Below are 22,300 nucleotides of genomic sequence, written 5' to 3' on the forward strand. Positions count from 1 at the left end.
ATGTGTAGCGCCCTATGTGTGTAGAGTATTGTGCTGTGTAGATCGCTATGTGTAGATCCCTATGTGTGTAGAGCTGTGTGCTGTGTAGATCCCTATGTGTAGAGCTGTGTGCTGTGCAGATCCCTATGCGTGTAGAGCTGTGTGCTGTGTAGATCCATATGTGTGTACAGTAGTGTGCTGTGTAGATCCCTATGTGTAGATCACTATGTGTGTACAGTAGTGTGCTGTGTAGATCCCTATGTGTAAATCCTTATGTGTGTACAGTAGTGTGCTGTGTAGATCGCTATGTGTAGATCCCCATGTGTTTAGAGCTGTGTGCTGTGTAGATCCCTATGTGTAGCTCCCTATGTGTAGCTCCCTATGTGTAGATCCCTATGTGTAGCTCCCTATGTGTAGATCCCTATGTGTAGCTCCCTATGTGTAGCTCCCTATGTGTAAATACCTATGTGTAGCTCCCTATGTGTAGATCCCTATGTGTAGCTCCCTATGTGTAGATCCCTATTTGTAGCTCCCTATGTGTAGCTCCCTATGTGTAGATCCCTATGTGTAGCTCCCTATGTGTAGATCCCTATGTGTAGCTCCCTATGTGTAGATCCCTATGTGTAGCTCTCTATGTGTAGATCCCTACATGTAGCTCCCTATGTGTAGCTCTCTATGTGTAGATCCCTTTGTGTAGATCCCTTTGTGTAGCTCCCTATGTGTGTAGAGCTGTGTGCTGTGTAGATCCCTATGTGTAGCTCTCTATGTGTAGATCCCTATGTGTAGCTCTCTATGTGTAGATCCCTATGTGTAGCTCCCTATGTGTAGATCAGTGTAGGGCAATAAGCTGTATAGATCCCTATGTGTGTAGAACTGTGTGCTGTGTAGCTCCCTATGTGTAGATCCCTATGTGTAGATCCCTATGTGTAGCGCCCTATGTGTGTAGAGTAGTGTGCTGTGTAGATCGCTATGTGTAGATCCCTATGTGTGTAGAGCTGTGTGCTGTGTAGATCCCTATGTGTAGAGCTGTGTGCTGTGCAGATCCCTATGCGTGTAGAGCTGTGTGCTGTGTAGATCCCTATGTGTGTACAGTAGTGTGCTGTGTAGATCCCTATGTGTAGATCCTTATGTGTGTACAGTAGTGTGCTGTGTAGATCCCTATGTGTAGATCCCTATGTGTGTACAGTAGTGTGCTGTGTAGATCCCTATGTGTAGATCCTTATGTGTGTACAGTAGTGTGCTGTGTAGATCCCCATGTGTTTAGAGCTGTGTGCTGTGCAGATCCCTATGTGTAGAGCTGTGTGCTGTGTAGATCCCTATGTGTAGCTCTCTATGTGTAGATCCCTATGTGTAGCTCCCTATGTGTAGCTCCCTATGTGTAGATCCCTATGTGTAGATCCCTATGTGTAGCTCCCTATGTGTAGCTCCCTATGTGTAAATCCCTATGTGTAGCTCCCTATGTGTAGATCCCTATGTGTAAATACCTATGTGTAGCTCCCTATGTGTAGATCCTTATGTGTAGCTCCCTATGTGTAGATCCCTATGTGTAGCTCCCTATGTGTAGCTCCCTATGTGTAGATCCCTATATGTAGCTCCCTATGTGTAGATCCCTATGTGTAGCTCCCTATGTGTAGATCCCTATGTGTAGCTCCCTATGTGTAGATCCCTATGCTGTGTAGATGAGTGGAAGGCAATGAGCTGTGTGTGGCTGTGGAGTGCGGAGCAGTGTCATCACAATTATTCCCCCTTGGCGATCCCCGCTGATTGGGCCCTTAAAGGGAGCCGCTCCAAACTTTTTTTTTTTTTTTTTTGTGTGTGTAATATTTGCTCCTCTCTCTCCTCTCCTGTGTCTGGGCTCCGAGCAGTCAACACCCTCTTCATTCTTTAAAAGGAGAGCCAAGCTTTTCTACCTGCCACTATCCCTGTACATAGCTCCCATACACCGCCTCCTCCTCCTTTTTTTTTTTTTTTTGTTTTGTTTTGTTTTCTAATTTATTTTTGATACATTGTTTCATCGCATCCTGGCAGAAGAGGAATTTTCACAACTTGTCTGATCCATTTTTTTTGTTGTTTTCCTTGGAGAATGTTCTGCTTTGGATACTTGCTCTTTTTCTGTGGGCTGAGCCAAGTTATGTCAACATATCCAATTTGGTGGTGAGTCTTTTTACTTTCTTTTTTGTGTGTATCTTGTTTTTATCATGTTTTATACTTTTGTTGTATGTGTATTTTTTTTTTTGTTGGCTTTTGTTTTTTGCTGTGTGTACAACGTTATGGCACTTGGTGGTGCGATGGTGGCAGTGGCAGGAGGGGGGGGGGGGGGACCAGCACTGGGGGATCACGTTGCTCTTGGGCTCTTTGATCCGAAGCTGCAACAATTGCTGCTGATTGTATTAAGCAGATAATGATACACGATTTCTTTTTTTGGAAACTTCAAGGCTCTTTTCAGCCAGTCAGGTGGGGAACACAAGACTTCACAAAAGTACTTTTTTTTTTTTTTTGCTTTAAGGGAAACACAAGAAAGCAGGTAAGACAAGATTAGACAACTTGCACTGAGTATTGTAACCAGAAGCTGCATGAAATTTGTGTACAGGGAGGCATGCATTGCCCTGCAATGTGATAAGGAAGTTCTGATTGCTTACAGCTCACAGATTCCACAAGCTTCTGATTTTAGGAAAATTCAGGGTCATATTTTTTTAATACACACACACATTTTTTTTTTAAAGCAAATATGTATCTGTATGGCAATATGTGTTCTGTAAAAGCAAAAAAACAAAAACAAAAAAACCCCAAAACAATATATCTATAGATATATAGATATATATCTATAGATATCTATAGATATATATCTATAGATATATCTATAGATATATATCTATATCTATAGATATATCTATATATCTATAGATATATTTATATATATATCTATATATATCTACATAGATAGATATATCTATCTATATCTATAGATATAGATAGATATATCTATCTATATATATATATATATATCTATCTATCTATCTATCTATAGATATATATATATATATATATATATATATATATATATATATATATATATATCTATCTATATAGATATATATATATATATATAGATAGATAGATAGATAGATAGATAGATAGATAGATAGATAGATATCTCTCTTTATATATATATATTGCAGTACAGATATACCATATCTACTTTTTTGTCTGCCTGTGTTCCTTGACTGTTGAATTTTTATATACATTTTACCTTTGTGTATCTAAACCTGCAATATATATCCTTGCCCATCATCGATACAAAAATAACATTTTGCTTATAATATAATCAGACATGACAGTAAAGATTTTGTGCATTGCAAGAAATTATTTTTCTTCTTATTTTTTTTTTTTCATTTATTTTTTTAAATTCCTTCTGAACATGGAAATTGTATTTTAATTTATATATAATTTAATTTATATATATATATATATACATATATATATTGTGTTTTGTAGCTACTATATATAATTACACACAAAGCTAGACTATTGGGACTAGACTATAGGGATTAGACATTCAACAGAAAGGCAAAATATTTTGCTAATTATCTCCCCCATTGCACAGTAGGTGCAAGGGTTCTTTTTGTTATGGATATTTGAAAATTATTTTTTTTTTCTTTTACAAGGAAATCTCATAGAAACATATTTATTTTTTTCCCTTGTCAAAGATTTTTTTTTATTTTTTTGGGGTTTTTGAACATAAAGTATGAGAACAGGCAACAACCAGCAAGTGTATTAGTATAAAGGATGATATTCTTTTTTTTTTGTAACATAATTGAAGAATAGATTTTGTGTATGGTGAGGGCTCTGATAACAAAATAATAATGACAAATAATAACAACTTTACTTTTATGTCCTTTTGATTATTCAAATTTATACCATGTATGTATTCAACCTTTTTCAATAAACGTTTATTGTAAAAAAAAAAATATAAAAGAAAAATAAAAGAAAAAAACAACAAAATAATTATGTAGAAAGGCTTGTTTTAAGTATAGATTGTTTTTAATATTGAGCTGGAATTTAGGATGACAGTAGACAGCCCAGAAATTTTAGCAATGGAATAGTCTGCAGTTGCCACAGCAGAAAGTTTTGCAGGACATTTGCAAAATGGATGAGTTGATTTGTTTGTTTATTTTTAGATTATATCTGATCTCTGTGCATATAAAGCCTCCAACACATAGACTTGAAATAGAGACCCTCAGTATTTTACTAATGACATTGTTCATCTGAAATGATCTGTCATTATTGTAGAACCAGATCTGAAAATGTTACCATTTTCCTGAGCTTTAGGTTAATTTAAATTTTCTTATATGTCATTTAAACAAAACTGGAAGCATACAATAAACAATTGCAAATATTTACTGGTGGAAGGATCTGCCACTTTTAGGGATCTCAAACATCACACTGATTATTATTATTATTATTTTAAATGTACTGTGGAATCATTTTGTTACAGTTTTACATAAATAAATGTACAATGTAGTTATGCAAACATGTTTTTTTTTTTTTATATACTGTGCTTTTGGTTTGATTTGATCTCTTGATATGGATTGCGCTTGTGATTGTGAAAAAAAAAAAAAAGAAACAACATCATTTTTTTTAAGAGAAGTTCAATTTCCTTGCTGTGTTATTGGTTATTGATCCACATGTTGTGTGTTGGTTTGTTTTGTTTTTTTTTTGGTTTGCGGTGGAATAATGCGCACTGTGATCAGGAATGTTAGTGTGTCTGGATTATTGGGGTATCTATGCAATGGCACAATTTTGTTTTTCAAGATATGGACAATTCTGATCATTGACTGTATAAGTGAGAGCTCGTATCACATTCATAGTTTTTTTTTTTTTGGGGGGGGTGGGGGATTATTTTTTTTTTCACTTTGATGGTGTAAGAAATGATCTACAAGTAGCATCTGACTGTTGAAAAACATTTAAGGGCGAGAAAATGATTTTCAATTTAAATATTTCCTGTATATGTCCTTCATCTGAAAACAAAAGGATATCTAAATTGTAAAGCGCTGCGCAAACTGTTGGCGCTATATAAATTCTGTATAATAATATTATTAATAATAATAATAATAATATATAATTCTTAAAAAAGTTTCTATAAGTGTGCAACTCTTGCCAACACATCTTCAGAGGCTGAGGGATTCATTTACTAAAGGAAAATAGACGGTGCACTTTGCAAAGTGCAGTTTCTCCAGGACTCAGTAAATGAGGTCAAGCTTCACTTTGCAAAGAATACCCAATCACGTGCATGGAAAATTAAAAAAAAAAAAAAAAAAAAACAGCATTTTTTGCTTGCACATGATTGGATGATGAAAGTCAGCAGAGCTTCTGCTTATTTACTAAGCTCTGGAGCAACTGCTCTTGCAGAGTGCAACTGCATTTTGACAAATGCACAGTCTATTTTGCCTTTATAGTAAATCAACCCCACAAGGTCTGTGTACACTTTAGCCCTTAAAAACAGCATACATTTTTTTTGGTTTTCTTTTTTTTTTTTTTTGCGTTGTACATGCTTTCATGTGCATTTTTTTTTTTTTTTTACCTCTGCGGTCTCCAGAGGGGATGCTACTTCCTGCATTGGGTTTGCAGCCACGTGTGTGAAAATGCCTGCGTTTTACATGCACCAGTCTGTCGAAGCTGCGAATAGGGAAACGCGAGGAAGAGAAGAAAAAAAAACGCTGCAAGTTTTTAAAAGGATGTGGCGCCCCAAAATGCAGGGAACTGATATGTACTGTTGAAAAAAAATATAGGCTTTGGGGTTGATTTTTACTATAACTGGAGAGTGCAAAGTCTGGTGCAGCTGTGCATGGTAGCCAATCGGCTTCTAGCTTCGGTTTGTTTAATTAAGCTTTGACAATAAAACCTGGAAGCTGATTGGTTTCTATGCAGAGCTGCACCAGATTTTGCACTCGCCTGTTTTAGTAAATCGACCCCAATGTGTGGGTTTTATAGTGTGTTTTAGCATGGCAGGACCTGAAGAGGTATTTGGACCAAGGTATTTGTTGTTAAATGTAATCCAGTGTCGTTATGCTTGTGGTTCGGGAGGGGGATGTCTGGTCAGTGGTCTGAGCTACATTGTCTTTAAAAAAAGAACCCCCCCCCCCCACTACACTAGTACTGTGCATGAGGAGCCTCTAGCTTTAGTATTGCCCTGTCCCCATGTACAGTTTGTAATAGGAGGGTCCATCCTATGTACTTTATTCCACCTTGGCAGTACTAAACAGTGACTAGGGTGTAGGATGACCCTAAACAGCCCCAAGCTGACCTGAAAGGAGATATGAAGGTTGGATAATGATTGTGTCATTTAGACATTTAGCCTAGGGGGGGGGCCCACCATTGGAAGTTCCCTCTTTTTACTCATGAAGATTTTCCATCTTGCTGGAAAAAGTCTACAGTGCTTCCCGTAGCGGCATAGGAAGGGCTTGTCCTCCTTGGGGGGGGGGGGGGGGGGGGGTATCATTCTGTCTATGGGCTGGCTCAGTCTAAATACAACAAATTTTCTTTGTGGCTAATTGGTTTTTATCTCAGCCATTGCTGAGCAGGGGTAGCTGATCATGTTCCATAAGATAGAGATAAGGAGAATCTACAAATCTGCATACAGAGTGAAATGTGGTCTATCAGTAGGGTCAAATGAGTAACGGGCATACACACTGGTTTCCCTTCAAATGTTATGGATGCACGTTAATGTTTTATAAACAACTATGCGTCCTTGTATAACTTGTAGCTATCTATGCCTATAGGGCCAGACAGGCTATGCCCCCTGCCTTGCAGTACTATACAATGGCTGTGCTTTACTGCTCCGACAATGGAAGTCAATGGGTCAGCTGACCCACTGAAGTCAGGGTTTGAAGATGGAATTTAGAAGCTGAATGGTAACTATGCACAACCACACCAGATTATGTGTGCTCCAGTCTTAGTAACCCCCCCCCCCCCCCCCCCCAGTGTTTGACTATTGGCCAATCTGCAATAACTAAATAAAGATGATATAACAACAGCAAGCATCTAAAAATGTGACCGTCATTAAAAGTGCAATAAAAAAACTCAAAATAGGACACTCACTGGACATACATTACATGATTCTGTTGTAAGGAAAGGTTCGGTGATTGCCAGGAAACACTGTTGGGTTGATTTACTAAAACAAGGGAGTGCAAAATCTGGGGCCATTCTGCATAGTATAAATCAGCCTTCAGGATTAATTGTCAAAGTTTAATTGAACAAGCTGAAGGTAGAAGCTGATTGGCTACCAGCTGCAACAGATTTTGCATTCTCCAGTTTTAGTAAACTAACCCCTATTTGGCCAAACATTTGTGGACACCACATCACACCTACCTTTACGGACAAAGGTATGAAGACTCATTTCCAAAAGATGGAGTTCAGGGGTCTCCAGGGAAGGGTACTGATAATACTCCAGCATAAAAAGACACAGTTGTAAACGTCCAATCTTGTGGTAACAGTTTGATGAAGGTCCTTTTCTGTTCCAGCATGACTGGCCCCCTGGGTACAAAGCCAGCTCTATAAAGACATGGTTTGTCCAGTTTGGTTTGGAGGAACTCAAGTGGCCTTCACAGAACTCTACTAAAACCATTTGGGATGAATTGGAACACTGATTGCGAGCCGGGTCTTCTCATCGAACATCATTACTTGACCTCAACCCTACTAACCATCTTCTCATCCAACATCGTTACCTGACTTCAACCCCACTGACCATCTTCTCATCCAACATCGTTACCTGACCTCAACCCTACTGACCATCTTCTCATCCAACATTAGTACCTGACCTCAACCTTACTGACCATCTTCTCATCCAACATCAGTACCTGACCTCAACCCTACTGACCATCTTCTCATTCCACCTCAGTACCTGACCTCAACCCTACTGACCATCTTCTCATCCAACATCAGTACCTGAGCTCAACCCCACTGACCGTCTTCTCATCCAACATCAGTACCTGAGCTCAACCCCACTGACCGTCTTTTAATCCAACATTGTTACCTGACTTCAACCCCACTGACCATCTTCTCATCCAACATCAGTACCTGACCTCAACCCTACTGACCATCTTCTCATCCAACATCAGTACCTGACCTCAACCCTACTGACCATCTTCTCATCCAACATCAGTACCTGACCTCAACCCTACTGACCATCTTCTCATCCAACATCAGTACCTGAGCTCAACCCCACTGACCGTCCTCTCATCCAACATCAGTACCTGAGCTCAACCCCACTGACTGTCTTCTCATCCAACATTGTTACCTGACTTCAACCCCACTGACCATCTTCTCATTCAACATCAGTACCTGACCTCAACCCTACTGACCATCTTCTCATCCAACATCAGTACCTGAGCTCAACCCCACTGACCATCTTCTCATCCAACAATGTTACCTGACCTCAACCCTACTGACCATCTTCTCATCCAACATCAGTACCTGACCTCAACCCTACTGACCATCTTCTCATCCAACATCATTACCTGACCTCAACCCTACTGACCATCTTCTCATCCAACATCAGTACCTGACCTCAACCCTACTGACCATCTTCTCATTTAACATCAGTACTGAACCCCAACTCCATATTAATGGCCATGGTTTTGGAACAGGCTGTCCAATATACGTGTGTAGGTCAGGTATACATATCCTGTTGACCATAAAGAATAACTAGTTACAGTCATCATATACTGTATGTGGGAAAAGAACTACGATAAAATGCAAAAATGTGATTTCTGTGTTGTCAGAGGGTAGAGACTAATCCCTGTTCATGCACCATCCAATAACACAACTCCCAAATGTCCATCATTTGGAACCTAAAACCCTCTTACTTCCATAGCCGATCCTCTTCTGTAGAGCTCTGTTTAAAGTGGGCTACTGCTTAGTTGTCAAAAATATTTATATTGCTGTTTAGTTCATGCCTACATTCTAATGATTACCGATTATTATTGATTGATTATTATTTTTGAGTGCTAGTAAAAAATAAACATAGCACTAATATGTTCAAAGCATTAGGTAGCATACTTAGCATTGGGTCTATTTTTTTTACTGCTAAGTGCATTAAAAAGTAATGTGTCACTTCCGGGTATTTATTACCCCTCACAGAGATCACAGTACGGCACCATCTTTGTTCAGCCATCATCCAGGGCCACCATGTACTTCCTGGACTGAGATGACGGCTCAGAGATGACACAATCATATTGGCCTGTGCAGTCCTTGGCTGTGTTCACGAAAAGACCAGGCCCTGCTGACACTCCTCACATTGTGACTTTCTATAAAATTACAATTTTGCCATCAGAGGAGACTGAGAAAAGGTCTCCTCCTGTCTGCAGTAGACAGATGGCATCATCACAGCCTAGGCAAAGTCTCTCCCTGGAGCTCAAGGGCAGCTTTTAATGATAAAATGTGGAAATGTTCTGATTCAGTTCCTGTTGTGGGGTGGCAACTGTCACTTATTTATACTTCATAAAAAAATAAAGGTCTTCCAGTTTGGAACAAGTTCTACTTTAAGACTGGACGGTGATCACTGTCAGAAGCGGGATAGTCCATGGGATAGGCAGGCTCCTGGAATGATGTAGTGAAGGCAGATGTGGGGCGGTGGGCAGTAAGGCAGCAGGTGTGTAGAGTCTGTCTCTGCCTGACTGAGCACTTTGCCTGAGGAGCTGCGGAGCAATGTGCTGTGTGCTGAGAGATAGCCCAGCTATTTGATCGGCTCTGGCAGTTTGTTTGTACAAAAGATATTCAGTGAAGCTCACCTCCAAATCTCAATAATTATAAACTCACCGTAGAGATCAGACCTTCAATGGAGCTTGACAAGGCAAGTACCTGAGGGGGGGTCTGTACAGGCTGTAATTCATACAGAGGGAAAAACACACAGCGACCACAGATCAGCAACATAAAGATAGTGTTGCAGTTAACAGGCCATGGTGCCAAATCTAATACTCCACTAATTACCCCCTCCCTGTCCACAGAGAAGAGGCACAAGGAGGCTTGTGTCAATGTTTGTTTAATGTGGAGTGAAGTGTTATATAAATACAACTCCTATCACTTTCACTGACTGAGAAAAGAAAATTCTCCTTTATCTCTTTATACACACACCGCTCAATTGTTACATATCTCCAAACATCCTTCTTTCCCCTCTCTTCCTTTCCTTTCCTTTCCTTTCCTTTCCTTTCCTTTCCTTTCATTCCTGTTCCTTTCCTTTCCCTTCCCTTTCCTCTCCTCTCCTTTCCTTTCTGTTCCTTTTCATTTCCCTTTCTTTTCTTTTCTTTTCTTTTCTTTACTTCTCTTTTCTTTTCTTTTCCTTTCCTTTCCCTTCTTTTCTTTTTTTTTTCTTTTCTTTTCCTTTCCTTTATTTTCCTTTCCTTTCTGCTCCTTTCCTTTCCTTTCCTCTCCTCTCCTTTCCTTTCTGTTTCTTTTAATTTCCCTTTCCTTTCCTTTCCTTTCCTTTCCTTTCCTTTCCTTTCCTTTCCTTTCCTTTCCTTTCCTTTCCTTTCCTTTCCCTTCCCCTTCCTTCCCAACCCTTCTTTCCATCAGTTACTGCCTTCCTTCCTTCCTCACGTTACATTTACCTTCCAACCCTTATACCAGTCGTTTCTTCCACTCTTCCTTCCTACCTTCCACCCTTCCTTCCTTTCTTACCTCATTCCTTTCTTTCCATTAATTACTGGTGCAGGGCCAAATTGCATGACAAGTGGCAACGTGCTGTCTGCAGTGGAACTGTTCCAATCGGTGCAGCGCATACTTTGCAAGGCTGCATCGATTTAATAAAAAGGTTCCTGCACTATTTTTTTTTTGCAATTTTTTTTTTTGCGAAAAAACCCCCCACTACACTAGTACTGTGCATGAGGAGCCTCTAGCTTTAGTATTGCCCTGTCCCCATGTACAGTTTGTAATAGGAGGGTCCATCCTATGTACTTTATTCCACCTTGGCAGTACTGAACAGTGACTGGGCTGTAGGATGACCCTAAACAGCCCCAAGCTGACCTGAAAGGAGATATGAAAGTTGGATGATGATTGTGTCATTTAGACATTTAGCCTAGGGGGGGCCCACCATTGGAAGTTCCCTCTTTTTACTCATGAAGATTTTCCATCTTGCTGGAAAAAGTCTACAGTGCTTCCCCTAGCGGCATAGGAAGGGCTTGTCCTCCTGGGGGGGTATCATTCTGTCTATGGCTGGCTCAGTCTAAATACTACAAGGTTCCTGCACTATTTTTTTTTTTTTTGCGATTTCAGGTGCAAAGTCACACAGATGTCAGGCAAGTCGCACCTGAAATTGTACTGACTTTGGCTTTGAAATTGTGCCAATTCAAGTGAAGTCTCACTCAGTGTGAGGGCTAACTCATTTCCTTCCAACCCTCTTTCCTTCCTTTTCTTACTCCTTACTCCTTCACTTACTCCTGTCCTTCATTTTATCTCTTCATTTCTTTACTCTTTGCCTTTTTATTTCCTTCTAGCCCCTCTTCTTTTTATACTGACCTTCAAACTCTTATACTACTTTTATACTACTCTTATACTACTTTCTTTCTTTCTTTCTTTCTTACTTTCTTTCTTTCTTTCTTTCTTTCTTTCTTTCTTTCTTTCTTTCTTTCTTTCTTTCTTTCTTTCTTTCTTTCTTTCTTTCTTTCTTTCTTTCTTTCTTTCTTTCTTTCTTTCTTTCTTTCTTTCTTTCCTTCCTTCCTTCCTTCCTTCCTTCCCTTCCTCACATTATATTTAACTTCCAACCCTTATACCAATCCTTTCTTCCATCCTTCCCTACTTTCTTAAATTATTCCTTTCTTTCCATTAATTACAGCTGCCATTCCTTCCTTCCTTTTCTTCATATACTTCTTTCCCCTTCATTGCCGTGATGCCAAGGAGAAGGAGACACAGGGGAAGCCGCCTGTCGCCCAGGGGAAGCGCTGCTCGCGACCTAGATGGGGTAAGTGCGGGGCTGGTGACCGACTGACCAGGGAGGGGGATTGTTTGCCCCCCCCCCCCCCCAAAATATACCACCAGCCACCACTGGTGTTTATTGTAGGTCCCAGGTGAGTTGGGTTCAGGTTCTGTGTGCCGTATGCAGGGTCTAGGTGTGTTGGATCCACATGTATTGGCTGCAGGGCTCCGGTGTGTTGGATGCAGGATCCAACTGTGCAGGGTCCAGGTGTGTTAGGTGTAGGTCTCAGGTGCATTGGGTGCAGGTTATGTGTGTTGTATGCAGGGTCCAGATGTGCTGGGAGAAGGTATTGTGTGCACTGCCTGGGTGTGTTGTGTGGAGGGCCCCAGTGTGTTAAGTGTAGAAGCAAGCCAGGTGTTCTGGGTGCAGGACCTGGGTGTGTTGGGTGCAGGACCTGGGTGTGTTGGGTGCAGGACCTGGGTGTGTTGGGTGCAGGGCCTGGGTGTGTTGGGTGCAGGGTGTGCAGGACAGCTGTGGCAGTGTGTTGGTGTGTGCCGGGTGAGGTTGTGACGAGGCATCTCAGGTATGTCTGCGAGAACAAGCTCATTTCAATTAGAAGGCAATAAAATGCAAATGTGCTCTTGATAAGACAGGCAGAAGAACACCTGGACAGCAATCAATAACAAGCAATGTTTTATTCACAGTTATTATCCAGCTTATAATTACAAGCCGTGACTGCATTCCTGACAAGGGGGAACATTCCTCTCTTCTGCCACTGCTGAAATATTTTCCCGACCAACTCCTGCAAAAGGTCCCTGCTACCCAACACAGCGGCCAATCAGATTACAGTATATGAAGGCACATACAATCATCTTCCTTCTACCAATACAATAGCCCTGCCGTAGGGGAAGGATGACTGAGTTGTAATGCAGGAAAAAAAAAAACCTTTTGGCCCTGACAGAAATCTTGTATGCTGGAAACTTTCTGTGTTCTAGGCCTGGGCTGCACTCTTATCAGTTACATTGTTGACAGTGAATTAAATTGAAGAGATAGGTGATCTGTTGTCCTGCCCTAGGGTGACAAAGCTGCTCTGCCATAGATATAGTACAGAAAGTGAGCGTTGTGAACCTAATAAAAAAGAATGTTGTTACTGGTAGGCTCACCGGGTAAAAATAGAGGAAACAAAAGCTAAAAAAATAAAACAAAATGAATGAACCTGACCCCGGTATTGTGCCCTCCTGCTTCACCCCTATACTGTGCTCTTCTGCATCTGCCCCTGTACTGTGCCCTTCTACCTCCCCCCTGTACTGTGCCCTTCTGCCTCCCCCCCGTACCGTGCCCTTCTGCCTCCCCCCTGTTCTGTGCCCTTCTGCCTCCACCCTGTACTGTGTCCTTCTGCCTCCCCCCTGTACTGTGCCCTTCTGCCTCCACCCTGGTACTGGGCCCCTCTGCTCCCCCTTGTACTGTGCCCTTCTGCTTCCACCCCTGTACTGTGCCCTACTGATTCCCCCCCTGTACTGCCCCCTTCTGCTTCCACCCCTGTAGTGCGCCCTTCTTCCTCCACCCCTGTACTGTGCCCACCTGATACCAGTATTGTGCCCTCCTGACACCCCTGTGCCGTGCCCTTCTACCTCCACCCCTGTACTGTGCCCTTCTGCTTCCACCCCTGTACTGCGCCCTTCTGCTCCAGCCCAGTACTGTGCCCTTCTGCTCCATCCCTTTACTGTGTCCTTCTGCTTCCACCCTGTACTGTGTCCTTCTGCCCCCACCCCTGTACTGTGCCCTTCTGCTCCACTCCTGTACTGTGCCCTTCTGCCTCCACCCCTATACTGTGCCCTTCTGCCTCCACCCCTGTACTGTGCCCTTCTGCCTCCACCCCTGTACTGTGCCCTTCTGCCTACACCCCAGTACTGTGCCCTTCTGCCTCCACCCCTGTACTGTGCCCTTCTGCCTCCACCCCTGTACTGTGCCCTTCTGCCTCCACCCCTGTACTGTGCCTTTCTGCTCTACCCTTGTACTGTGCCCTTCTGCCTCCACCCCTATACTGTGCCCTTCTGCCTCCACCCCTGTACTGTGCCCTTCTGCCTCCACCCCTGTACTGTGCCCTTCTGCCTACACCCCAGTACTGTGTCCTTCTGCCTCCACCCCTGTACTGTGCCCTTCTGCCTCCACCCCTGTACTGTGCCTTTCTGCCTCCACCCCTATACTGTGCCCTTCTGCCTCCACCCTTGTACTGTGCCCTTCTGCCTGCACCCCTGTACTGTGCCTTTCTGCTCCACCCTTGTACTGTGCCCTTTTGCCTCCACCCCTGTACTGTGCCTTTCTGCCTCCACCCCTGTACTGTGCCCTTCTGCCTCCACCCCTGTACTGTGCCCTTCTACTCCACCCCTGTGCTGTGCCCTTCTGCCTCCACCCCTATACTGTGCTCTCCTAACCCCCCTGTACTGTGCCCTTTGTGTTGCTTAGCCTTTGATTTAAGAATGCTTTCCTATTGTTTAAAATCGATTTTATTGAAAGCACTAAAAAATATATGTTTAACTGTACTTTAATTTTTGAGAATAAGTGCGTAAATTGGGTCCAGCTGGTAGGGACCCCAGTGCATTACTTTTCCCAGGGGCCCGTGATGCTATTAAGATGGCCCCGCTCATGGCGGTACACATGCAGTGGGCACAATGCTATGCTTTGCGGCTGCGTCAAAGCTGAAAGAGCATGTCGCTTTCTAATGTCTCAACTAGTTCTATTGGGCCGCGCTGCAACTGTGTGCAATGCATGTGTATTACGGCAATTATAGGTTTAAATCAGGCAGCGAGGAGGCGGCGACTTATCTCCTCCTCATTGCTTTTAAACACCTCTGTAAAAGTGACCCATGCTCAGATCATCAGTCCTTGCTGCACATGTGAACGAGGCCCAAGGCAATGCACCTGCATTGTAGTGCACCACGGCGCGCGGTAGTGTGCTGCTGTGCATTGCGTATCATCAAAAAGGGCTCATGTATGATTTTTTTTACCACTTTAGGATATGTTCATGTTCTGCGCCCTGCCTTAAAACAACGCTCATTAACACGCGACAAAAGATGTGGTAAGACATATGCATTAACGTAGCGCAAATAAGTAAATGAGCCCTCAAATCTCCCATTTTAGGGAAATAAAAAAGATAGAGATGGGTCATGTGTCGTCCCCCCCCACTTGGAAAGTCTTGCAGCTGGTTGGGGGCAACTGGGGAACCCAAGAAAAGTGTTGCATCTACAATAAAGAGAACCTGTTAATTTGGTGCCTTGAAGTCAAATTGAATCGCTTTTTTAGTCACTGATGGCAAGTGCAGCTCTCGGTAGCTGGGGATGCAAATTCCGCCACAAGGATTCAAAACTAAATTTATTAAAGGGGTAAAACAAAAAAAAATCAATGAATAAAATAATTCCTAGGCAACAGTTTCATGCAGGAAATGCTTGGAGACACGGCCCATGTGGTGTAATAGGCTGATTTAATGACTGTCAGAGAGGTTCGTGCAATTCCTGTTAAGTGACATTAAATACACTCATGTCATTCCGGCCCGCGGCATTGTCTTCTGCTCAGATGTCAGGAGATTTTTAGACTTTGACGCATGTAAATGTACTTCTACTGGTGTTTTTTTTTTTTTTTTTGTCAAATTCTGATCTCGACCTCAAACATGAAAGCAACAATATCAGACGTTTGCCATTTAAGGTTAGATCACAGGCGGGTAGTAAAACAGATCATAATAGCGTAGAGATTTTTTTTGTGCCTCCATTGTTGAGTAACTAGCAGAGGAAAATCAGTGGCTATGTCTACATTTCAGCTTTTAACACCAGAGCAGAAAATTGCATGGAATCGCGGTATGTGGAACGTGGTGGGTCCTATTCTGAATATTCGAAAAGAAGTGAATCTTGTCATTCAATTCTGGCTCATATGTTTGGCTTGTGAGCAAGCTATAGTCAAACAAAAGGCATGGGAGGCTGGGCATTGCCATGGGGGGGCATGCGCCATGTAGGGGGGCCCTCCCTTCTCCCTTTTATAGAAAGGGGGCTGGGTTATCCAGTCTTCAAATAATTGTCTTTTGGGACTCAGCTGACCAAGGGCAAAGGCTATGGTGCATTGCATTATAAGTTGTTCCATATTCCTGCAAACTTTTTGTCCAGAAGTTCAACATATGATAATATGGAGTTGATCCCCCTCCATGGACGTTAATATGGAGCTGACCCCCCTCCAATGACATTAAGGTGGAGTTGCCTCACCCTTATGGACAATAATACGGACTTGACCCCCTTCCATGGACATTAATATGGAATTAACCCCCTCCATGGACATTAATATGGAGTTGACCCCCTCCATGGAAATTAATATAGAGTTGACCCCCTCCATAGACATTAATATGGAGTTGACCCCCTCCATGGACATTAATATGAAGTTGACCCCGCCCCATTAAAATTAATGTGGAGTTGACCCCCTCTATGGACATTATTAGAGAATTGATCTCCCTCCATTGACATTAATGTGGAGTTGCCGTGCCCTCATGGACATTAATATGGATGTGACCCACCTCCGTGGACATTAAAATGGAGTTTACCCCCCTGACACTATGGAGTTGACTCCCCAATGGACATTAATATAAAAATGACCCCCTCCATGGACTTTAATATGGAGTTGACCCCCTCCATGGACAATAATATGGAGTTGACCCCCTCCATGGATATTAATATGGAATTGACCCCCTCCATGGACATTAATATGGAGTTGACCCCCTCCATGGACATTAATATGGAGTTGACCCCCTCCATGGACATTAATATGGAATTTACCGCCTCCATGGACAATAACATGGAGTTGACCACCCTCCATGGACATTAATATGGAGTTGACCCCCTCCATGGACATTAATATGGAATTTACCGTCTCCATGGACAATAATATGGAGTTGACCACCCTCCATGGACATTAATATGGAGTTGACCCTCTCCATGGACATTAATATGGAGTTGACCCCCTCCATAGACATTAATATGGAATTGAACCACTCCATGGAGGTTACTATGAAGTTGACCCCTTTCATGGACATTATTAGAGAGTTGATCCCCTTCCATTGACATTACTTTAGTTGCCGCGCCCTCATGGATATTAATATGGATGTGACCCACCTCTGTGGACATTAAAATGGAGTTTACCCCCCTCCACGGACATTAATATGGAATTACCCCTCCCCCATGGATATTAATATGGAGTTGACCCCCCCGATCAATAATATTGAGTTGGCCCCCCATGGGCTTTAATATTAAGTTGCCCCCCCATGGTCATTAAAATTGAGTTGACTTCCACTCTTCTGGGAAGACGTTCCACAAGATTTGATGCTGATGTTGGATGAGAAGACCCGGCCTGCAGTTGGTGTTCTAATTCAAAGGTGTGCAGTAAACTTGATGTCAGGGCTCTGTGCAGGCTTTGTGCACATGGTCATGCTGGAACAGAAAAGGGTCTTCAACAAACTGTCACCACAAGATTGGAAGAGCACAATTGTCCACAATGTCTTTGTATGATGTAGCATTACAAGTACCCTTCACTAGGGACACCTGAACTCCATCATTTGGAGGAGGGTTCACATACTTTTGGCCATGTAAAGTGAAGCTGTGTTGACTGTGACTTAAGTGCTTACTTGCTTCTGTTTTGTCAGTACTGATTCAAGGCAGGACCGGATCTAGGGGGGGTGCTGGGGTGGGCTGTACCCCCCAGATTTTGGTCTTGCCCCTTCCCAGGACCAGTGGCATCGGCAGGATGGGCCCTATAATTCGGTACTGAAGCCAAGCCCAACCACCATGGTGCAAATAGCCACAAGGATAATATAAAAGTGTTTGCAGCCCCAGATCAGACAGGCTAGATCCAGCCCTGATACAAGTCATTAGGATACACTTGCTGAAATCTTTCTAAATGGTTGCTCAGTGGAGGTTCTGCCTTTGCTATAATAAGGAACACTCTAAGTCAGGGGTCTCCAAACCTTCTAAACAAGGGGCCAGTTTACTGTCCTTCAGACTTGGGGGGGGCGCGAACTGTGGCCAGTGGGGTAGAAAAGGTCCCAATGTCAGTGGATGAAAAAAAATTCCCTTATTGTTTTTTTTCAGTGGGAGTAATTGTGCCTCATCATTGGTGTAAGTGGGAGGAATTGTGCCCCATTGTTAGTTTAATTGAGAGGAATTGTCCCCCTTCATTGGTGTCATTGGGAAGAATAGTGCCCCATCGTTGGCGTCATTGGGAGAAATTGTGCCCCATCATTGGTGTCATTTGGAAGAATTGTACCCCTTCCTTGGTCTCATTCGGAGGAATAGTGCCCCATCATTGGTGTCATTAGGAGGAATAGTGCCCCATAATTGTTGTCATTAGGAGGAATTGTGCCCCATCATTGGGAGGAATTGTGCCCCATCATTGGTGTCAGTTGGAAGAATTGTGCCCCTTCCTTGGTCTCATTGGGAGGAATAGTGCCCCATCATTGGTGTCATTAGGAGGAATAGTGCCCCATCATTGGTGTCATTAGGAGGAATTGTGCCCCATCATTGGGAGGAATTGTGCCCCATCATTGGTGTCAGTGGTGGGAATTATGCTCCATTTTAGGTAACAGTGGATCAAAACAGTGCCCCAAGGGCCAGATAAAAGCAAGCAACCCCCGGGCCACGGTTTGGAGACCCCTGCCTATGCTTAAGTTTGAAAGGTGAATGGGATTTTATTTAATATTAATTTAAATTCATTTAATTATTATAAGAAAGCAATAATACTAAGTTACATAACATGATGTGAAGAAAGTTTGCTCCCCTATTGGCTCTCATTGTAGATGTGTGAGGACTGGCAGTGTGGCTGTGTGGTCGGTATACAATGTCTAAATATCTAGAAGGGAATCCCGTTGAGCGGTCATTGTGTTCCTCTCCAGGTGACCCCTCTACAAGTGTCACAGGGCCTGCGCCCTCTCCATGTGTGACTCCATTACTCACTCCGTGTCACTCACACACACCACATAACCCCACACAGGGCTTGTTCAGCCTTTCTGATGGAGCCCAATTTATCACCCTGAAATAAAGGCGGATTCACTGGCCTGACACCCTCTGTGGGTGGAACGTCTCTGAGAGGACAATGGCATTCTTCTACTCCACCTATTGTCTATGTGACAGGGAATCCCGCCGAGCATCACCTCGCCAATACAGCCTGCAAATCAGTACAGGACAGAGAGGAATACTGAGCAAACTTCTCAGACTAATGGGAGATAGATAGATAGATAGATAGATAGATAGATAGATAGATAGATAGATAGATAGATAGATAGATAGATAGATAGGCATAATAGATACTGTGAGCGGAGAATACTTGTTGCCTGGCTGTCAGCTCCTTTGGATAACATATTAAATCTGTGACCTGGAACAAGTATGTAGCCAGTGAAGGCCGACCTCCCAATTTGCATCCTTCCCCCCGGTGATGTCACAGTATGGAATCGGCGGTGTAGAACAATCTACTTGTGGAAGGAATGGCGGTGTTTCTAGGTGTTTGCTCTCAGTGATGGAGTGTCACAGTGTTAGGTTTGTAGGCCACTGACCAGCCAGCTGAGGGTCAGCCCATGAGGGGTCTTTGCTATGGACAGATTTTTGGGTTGTGGGCACAAGTTCTTTGGGCAGTGGGCGGACCTTCTCTGGGTGGTGGGTGGACCTTCCCTGGGTGGTGGGTGGACCTTCTCTGGGCGGTGAGTGAACCTTCTCTGGGCAGTGGGCGAACCTTCTCTGGGTGGTGGGCGAACCTTCTCTGGGTGGTGGGCGGACCTTCTCTGGGTGGTGGGCGGACCTTCTCTGGGCGGTGGGTGGACCTTCTCTGGGCAGTGGGTGAACCTTCTCTGGGTGGTGGGTGGACCTTCTCTGGGTGGTGGGTGGACCTTCTCTGGGCAGTGGGCGAACCTTCTCTGGGTGGTGGGCGAACCTTCTCTGGGTGGTGGGCGGACCTTCTCTGGGTGGTGGGTGGACCTTCTCTGGGCGGTGGGTGGACCTTCTCTGGGCAGTGGGTGAACCTTCTCTGGGTGGTGGGTGGACCTTCTCTGGGTGGTGGGTGGACCTTCTCTGGGCAGTGGGCGAACCTTCTCTGGGTGGTGGGCGAACCTTCTCTGGGTGGTGGGCGGACCTTCTCTGGGTGGTGGGTGGACCTTCTCTGGGCAGTGGGCGAACCTTCTCTGGGTGGTGGGCGAACCTTCTCTGGGTGTTGGGGGCGGACCTTCTCTGGGTGGTGGGCGGACCTTCTCTGGGCGGTGAATGAACCTTCTCTGGACGGTAAGTGAACCTTCTCTGGGCGGTGGGCGATTCTTCTCTGGGCAGTAAGTGAACCTTCTCTGGGTGGTGAATGAACCTTCTCTGGGCGGTAAGTGAACCTTCTCTGGGCGGTGAGCGAACCTTCTCTGGGCGGCGGGTGAACCTTCTCTGGGTGGTGGGCGAACCTTCTCTAGGCGATGAGTGTACCTTCTCTGGGCGGTGGGCGAACCTTCTCTGCGCGGTGGGCGAAACTTCTCTGTGCGGTGGGCGAACCTTCTATGCGCGGTGAGTGAACCTTCTCTGGGCGGTGGGTGAAACTTCTCAGGGCAGCAAATGAACCTTTTCTGGGCGGTGATTGAACCTTCTCTGGGCAGCGGGCGAGCCTTCTCTGGGTGGAGGGCGGATCTTCTCTGGGCGGTGGGTGAATGTTCTCTGGGCGATGGGCTGACCTTCTCCGGGCAGTGGGCGAAATTTCTCTCTGGGTGGTGGTTGGACCTTCTCTGGGCGGTGAGTGAACCTTCTCTGGGTGGTGGGCTGACCTTCTCTGGGAAGGGGAGTGAACGTCCTCTGGGCGATGGGTGAATGTTCTCTGGGCAGTGGGTGAATGTTCTCTGGGTGGTGGGCTGACCTTCTGTGGGCGGTGAGTAAACCTTCTCTGGGTGGTGGGCTGACCTTCTCTGTGCGGGTTATGAATGTTCTCTGGGCTGACCTTCTCTGGGTGGTGGGTGAACGTTCTCTGGGTGGTGGGTCTACGTTCTCTGGGTGGTGGGTGAATGTTGTCTGGGTGGTGGTCGGACCTTCTCTGGGCGGGTTATGAATGTTCTCTGGGCTGACCTTCTCTGGGTGGTGGGTGAACGTTCTCTGGGTGGTGGGTGAATGTTCTCTGGGTGGTGGGCTGACCTTCTCTGGGCAGTGGGAGGACCTTCTCTCTGGGTGGTGGGCAAATGTTCTCTGGGCGGTGGGCGAACGCTCACTGGGCCGGGAATGGATCACATATGCCGGTTTGCGTTGGTGAGGTTGATATTATTTGTAGCACTAATCACTACAACCACAATAACACGTCGCCCCCCCAGGGTCTCAGGAAGCTGGTTGATGTGGGAATTTTTGGCTGTCAATGAACAGATGTCTCACAAGCTTGGTGCTAACCACACACTGTACAGGAAGGTGCAATAAAGACGGATTGAGGCAATACTGTATGGGGGAGGGGCGTGGGAACCACTTCCCACCAATAACCAGCCAGGATCATAAAATTAATATTGGCGATTTATAACCTATTGACAAGGTGTGTCCTCATCCACCATAAACTGCGGGAGGAGATTTTCAAGTACATTTTATGGCCCCGATCCATTCAGCACTTAAAGCATGCTGTATAGAACTTAAGGAATGCCAAAATAACCTGCAAAAAAAATAAAAAAATAAAAATTATTAATTTTGGAGCCACTTTAGTTACCTCGTGTAAGCTACATTAGGAGATTTGCAGGAAAATTGTATGGTCCCGATTCACTGAGCGTTTGACACATGCTATAAAGCACTTAAGGAACGCCAAAACGACATGTAAAAAAAATGCAAAAAAAATAAAAAAATAAAAAAAATTTGGGGCCACTTTATAATATCTCCTAAACCTATCCAATAAAATCTCACGTGAGCTTCAAAATGCTCAGCAAAACGCAGAGTCGCATGCAAATCGCCCCAACCAAAATTGCTAGCGGGAGAACGCTTGTTGGCGCTACGTGAAAGTGTGAAGGCAGCCTTTATAGATGAAGTATTTGTATGACAATCTCTAATGCCGCGTACACACGGTCGGACTTTTCGGCTACAAAAGTCCGACGGCCTGTCCGACAGACTTTCGACGGACTTTTGGCAGACTTTTGGCGGACTTGCGGCAGACTTTCTTACGAACAGACTTGCCTACATACGATCACACAAAAGTCCGACGGATTCGTACGTGATGACGTACACCGGACTAAAATAAGGAAGTTGATAGCCAGTAGCCAATAGCTGCCCTAGCGTGGGTTTTTGTCCGTCGGACTAGCACACAGACGAGCGGATTTCTGGGTCCGGCGTAGTTACGACGTAAAGATTTGAAGCATGTTTCAAATCTAAAGTCCGTCAGATTTGAGGCTGCAAAAGTCCGCTGA

At 44.2% G+C, this 22,300-nt stretch overlaps 1 protein-coding gene across 1 annotated transcript in view; it reads left to right on the plus strand.

Moving 5' to 3' along the window:
- The first annotated feature begins 1,819 nt into the window (after positions 1–1,819).
- Positions 1,820–22,300, plus strand: part of WNT3A (Wnt family member 3A) — a 133,317-nt gene continuing 112,836 nt past the window's right edge. Inside the window, exon 1 of the mRNA XM_073629450.1 lies at positions 1,820–2,133. Within this exon, the coding sequence (XP_073485551.1) occupies positions 2,063–2,133 (71 nt within the window). The 5' untranslated portion in view covers positions 1,820–2,062. The remainder of the gene's footprint in view (positions 2,134–22,300) is intronic.

The sequence above is a fragment of the Aquarana catesbeiana genome, linkage group LG05 (assembly GCF_042186555.1).
Source record: "Aquarana catesbeiana isolate 2022-GZ linkage group LG05, ASM4218655v1, whole genome shotgun sequence".
Taxonomy (NCBI): Eukaryota; Metazoa; Chordata; class Amphibia; order Anura; family Ranidae; genus Aquarana; species Aquarana catesbeiana.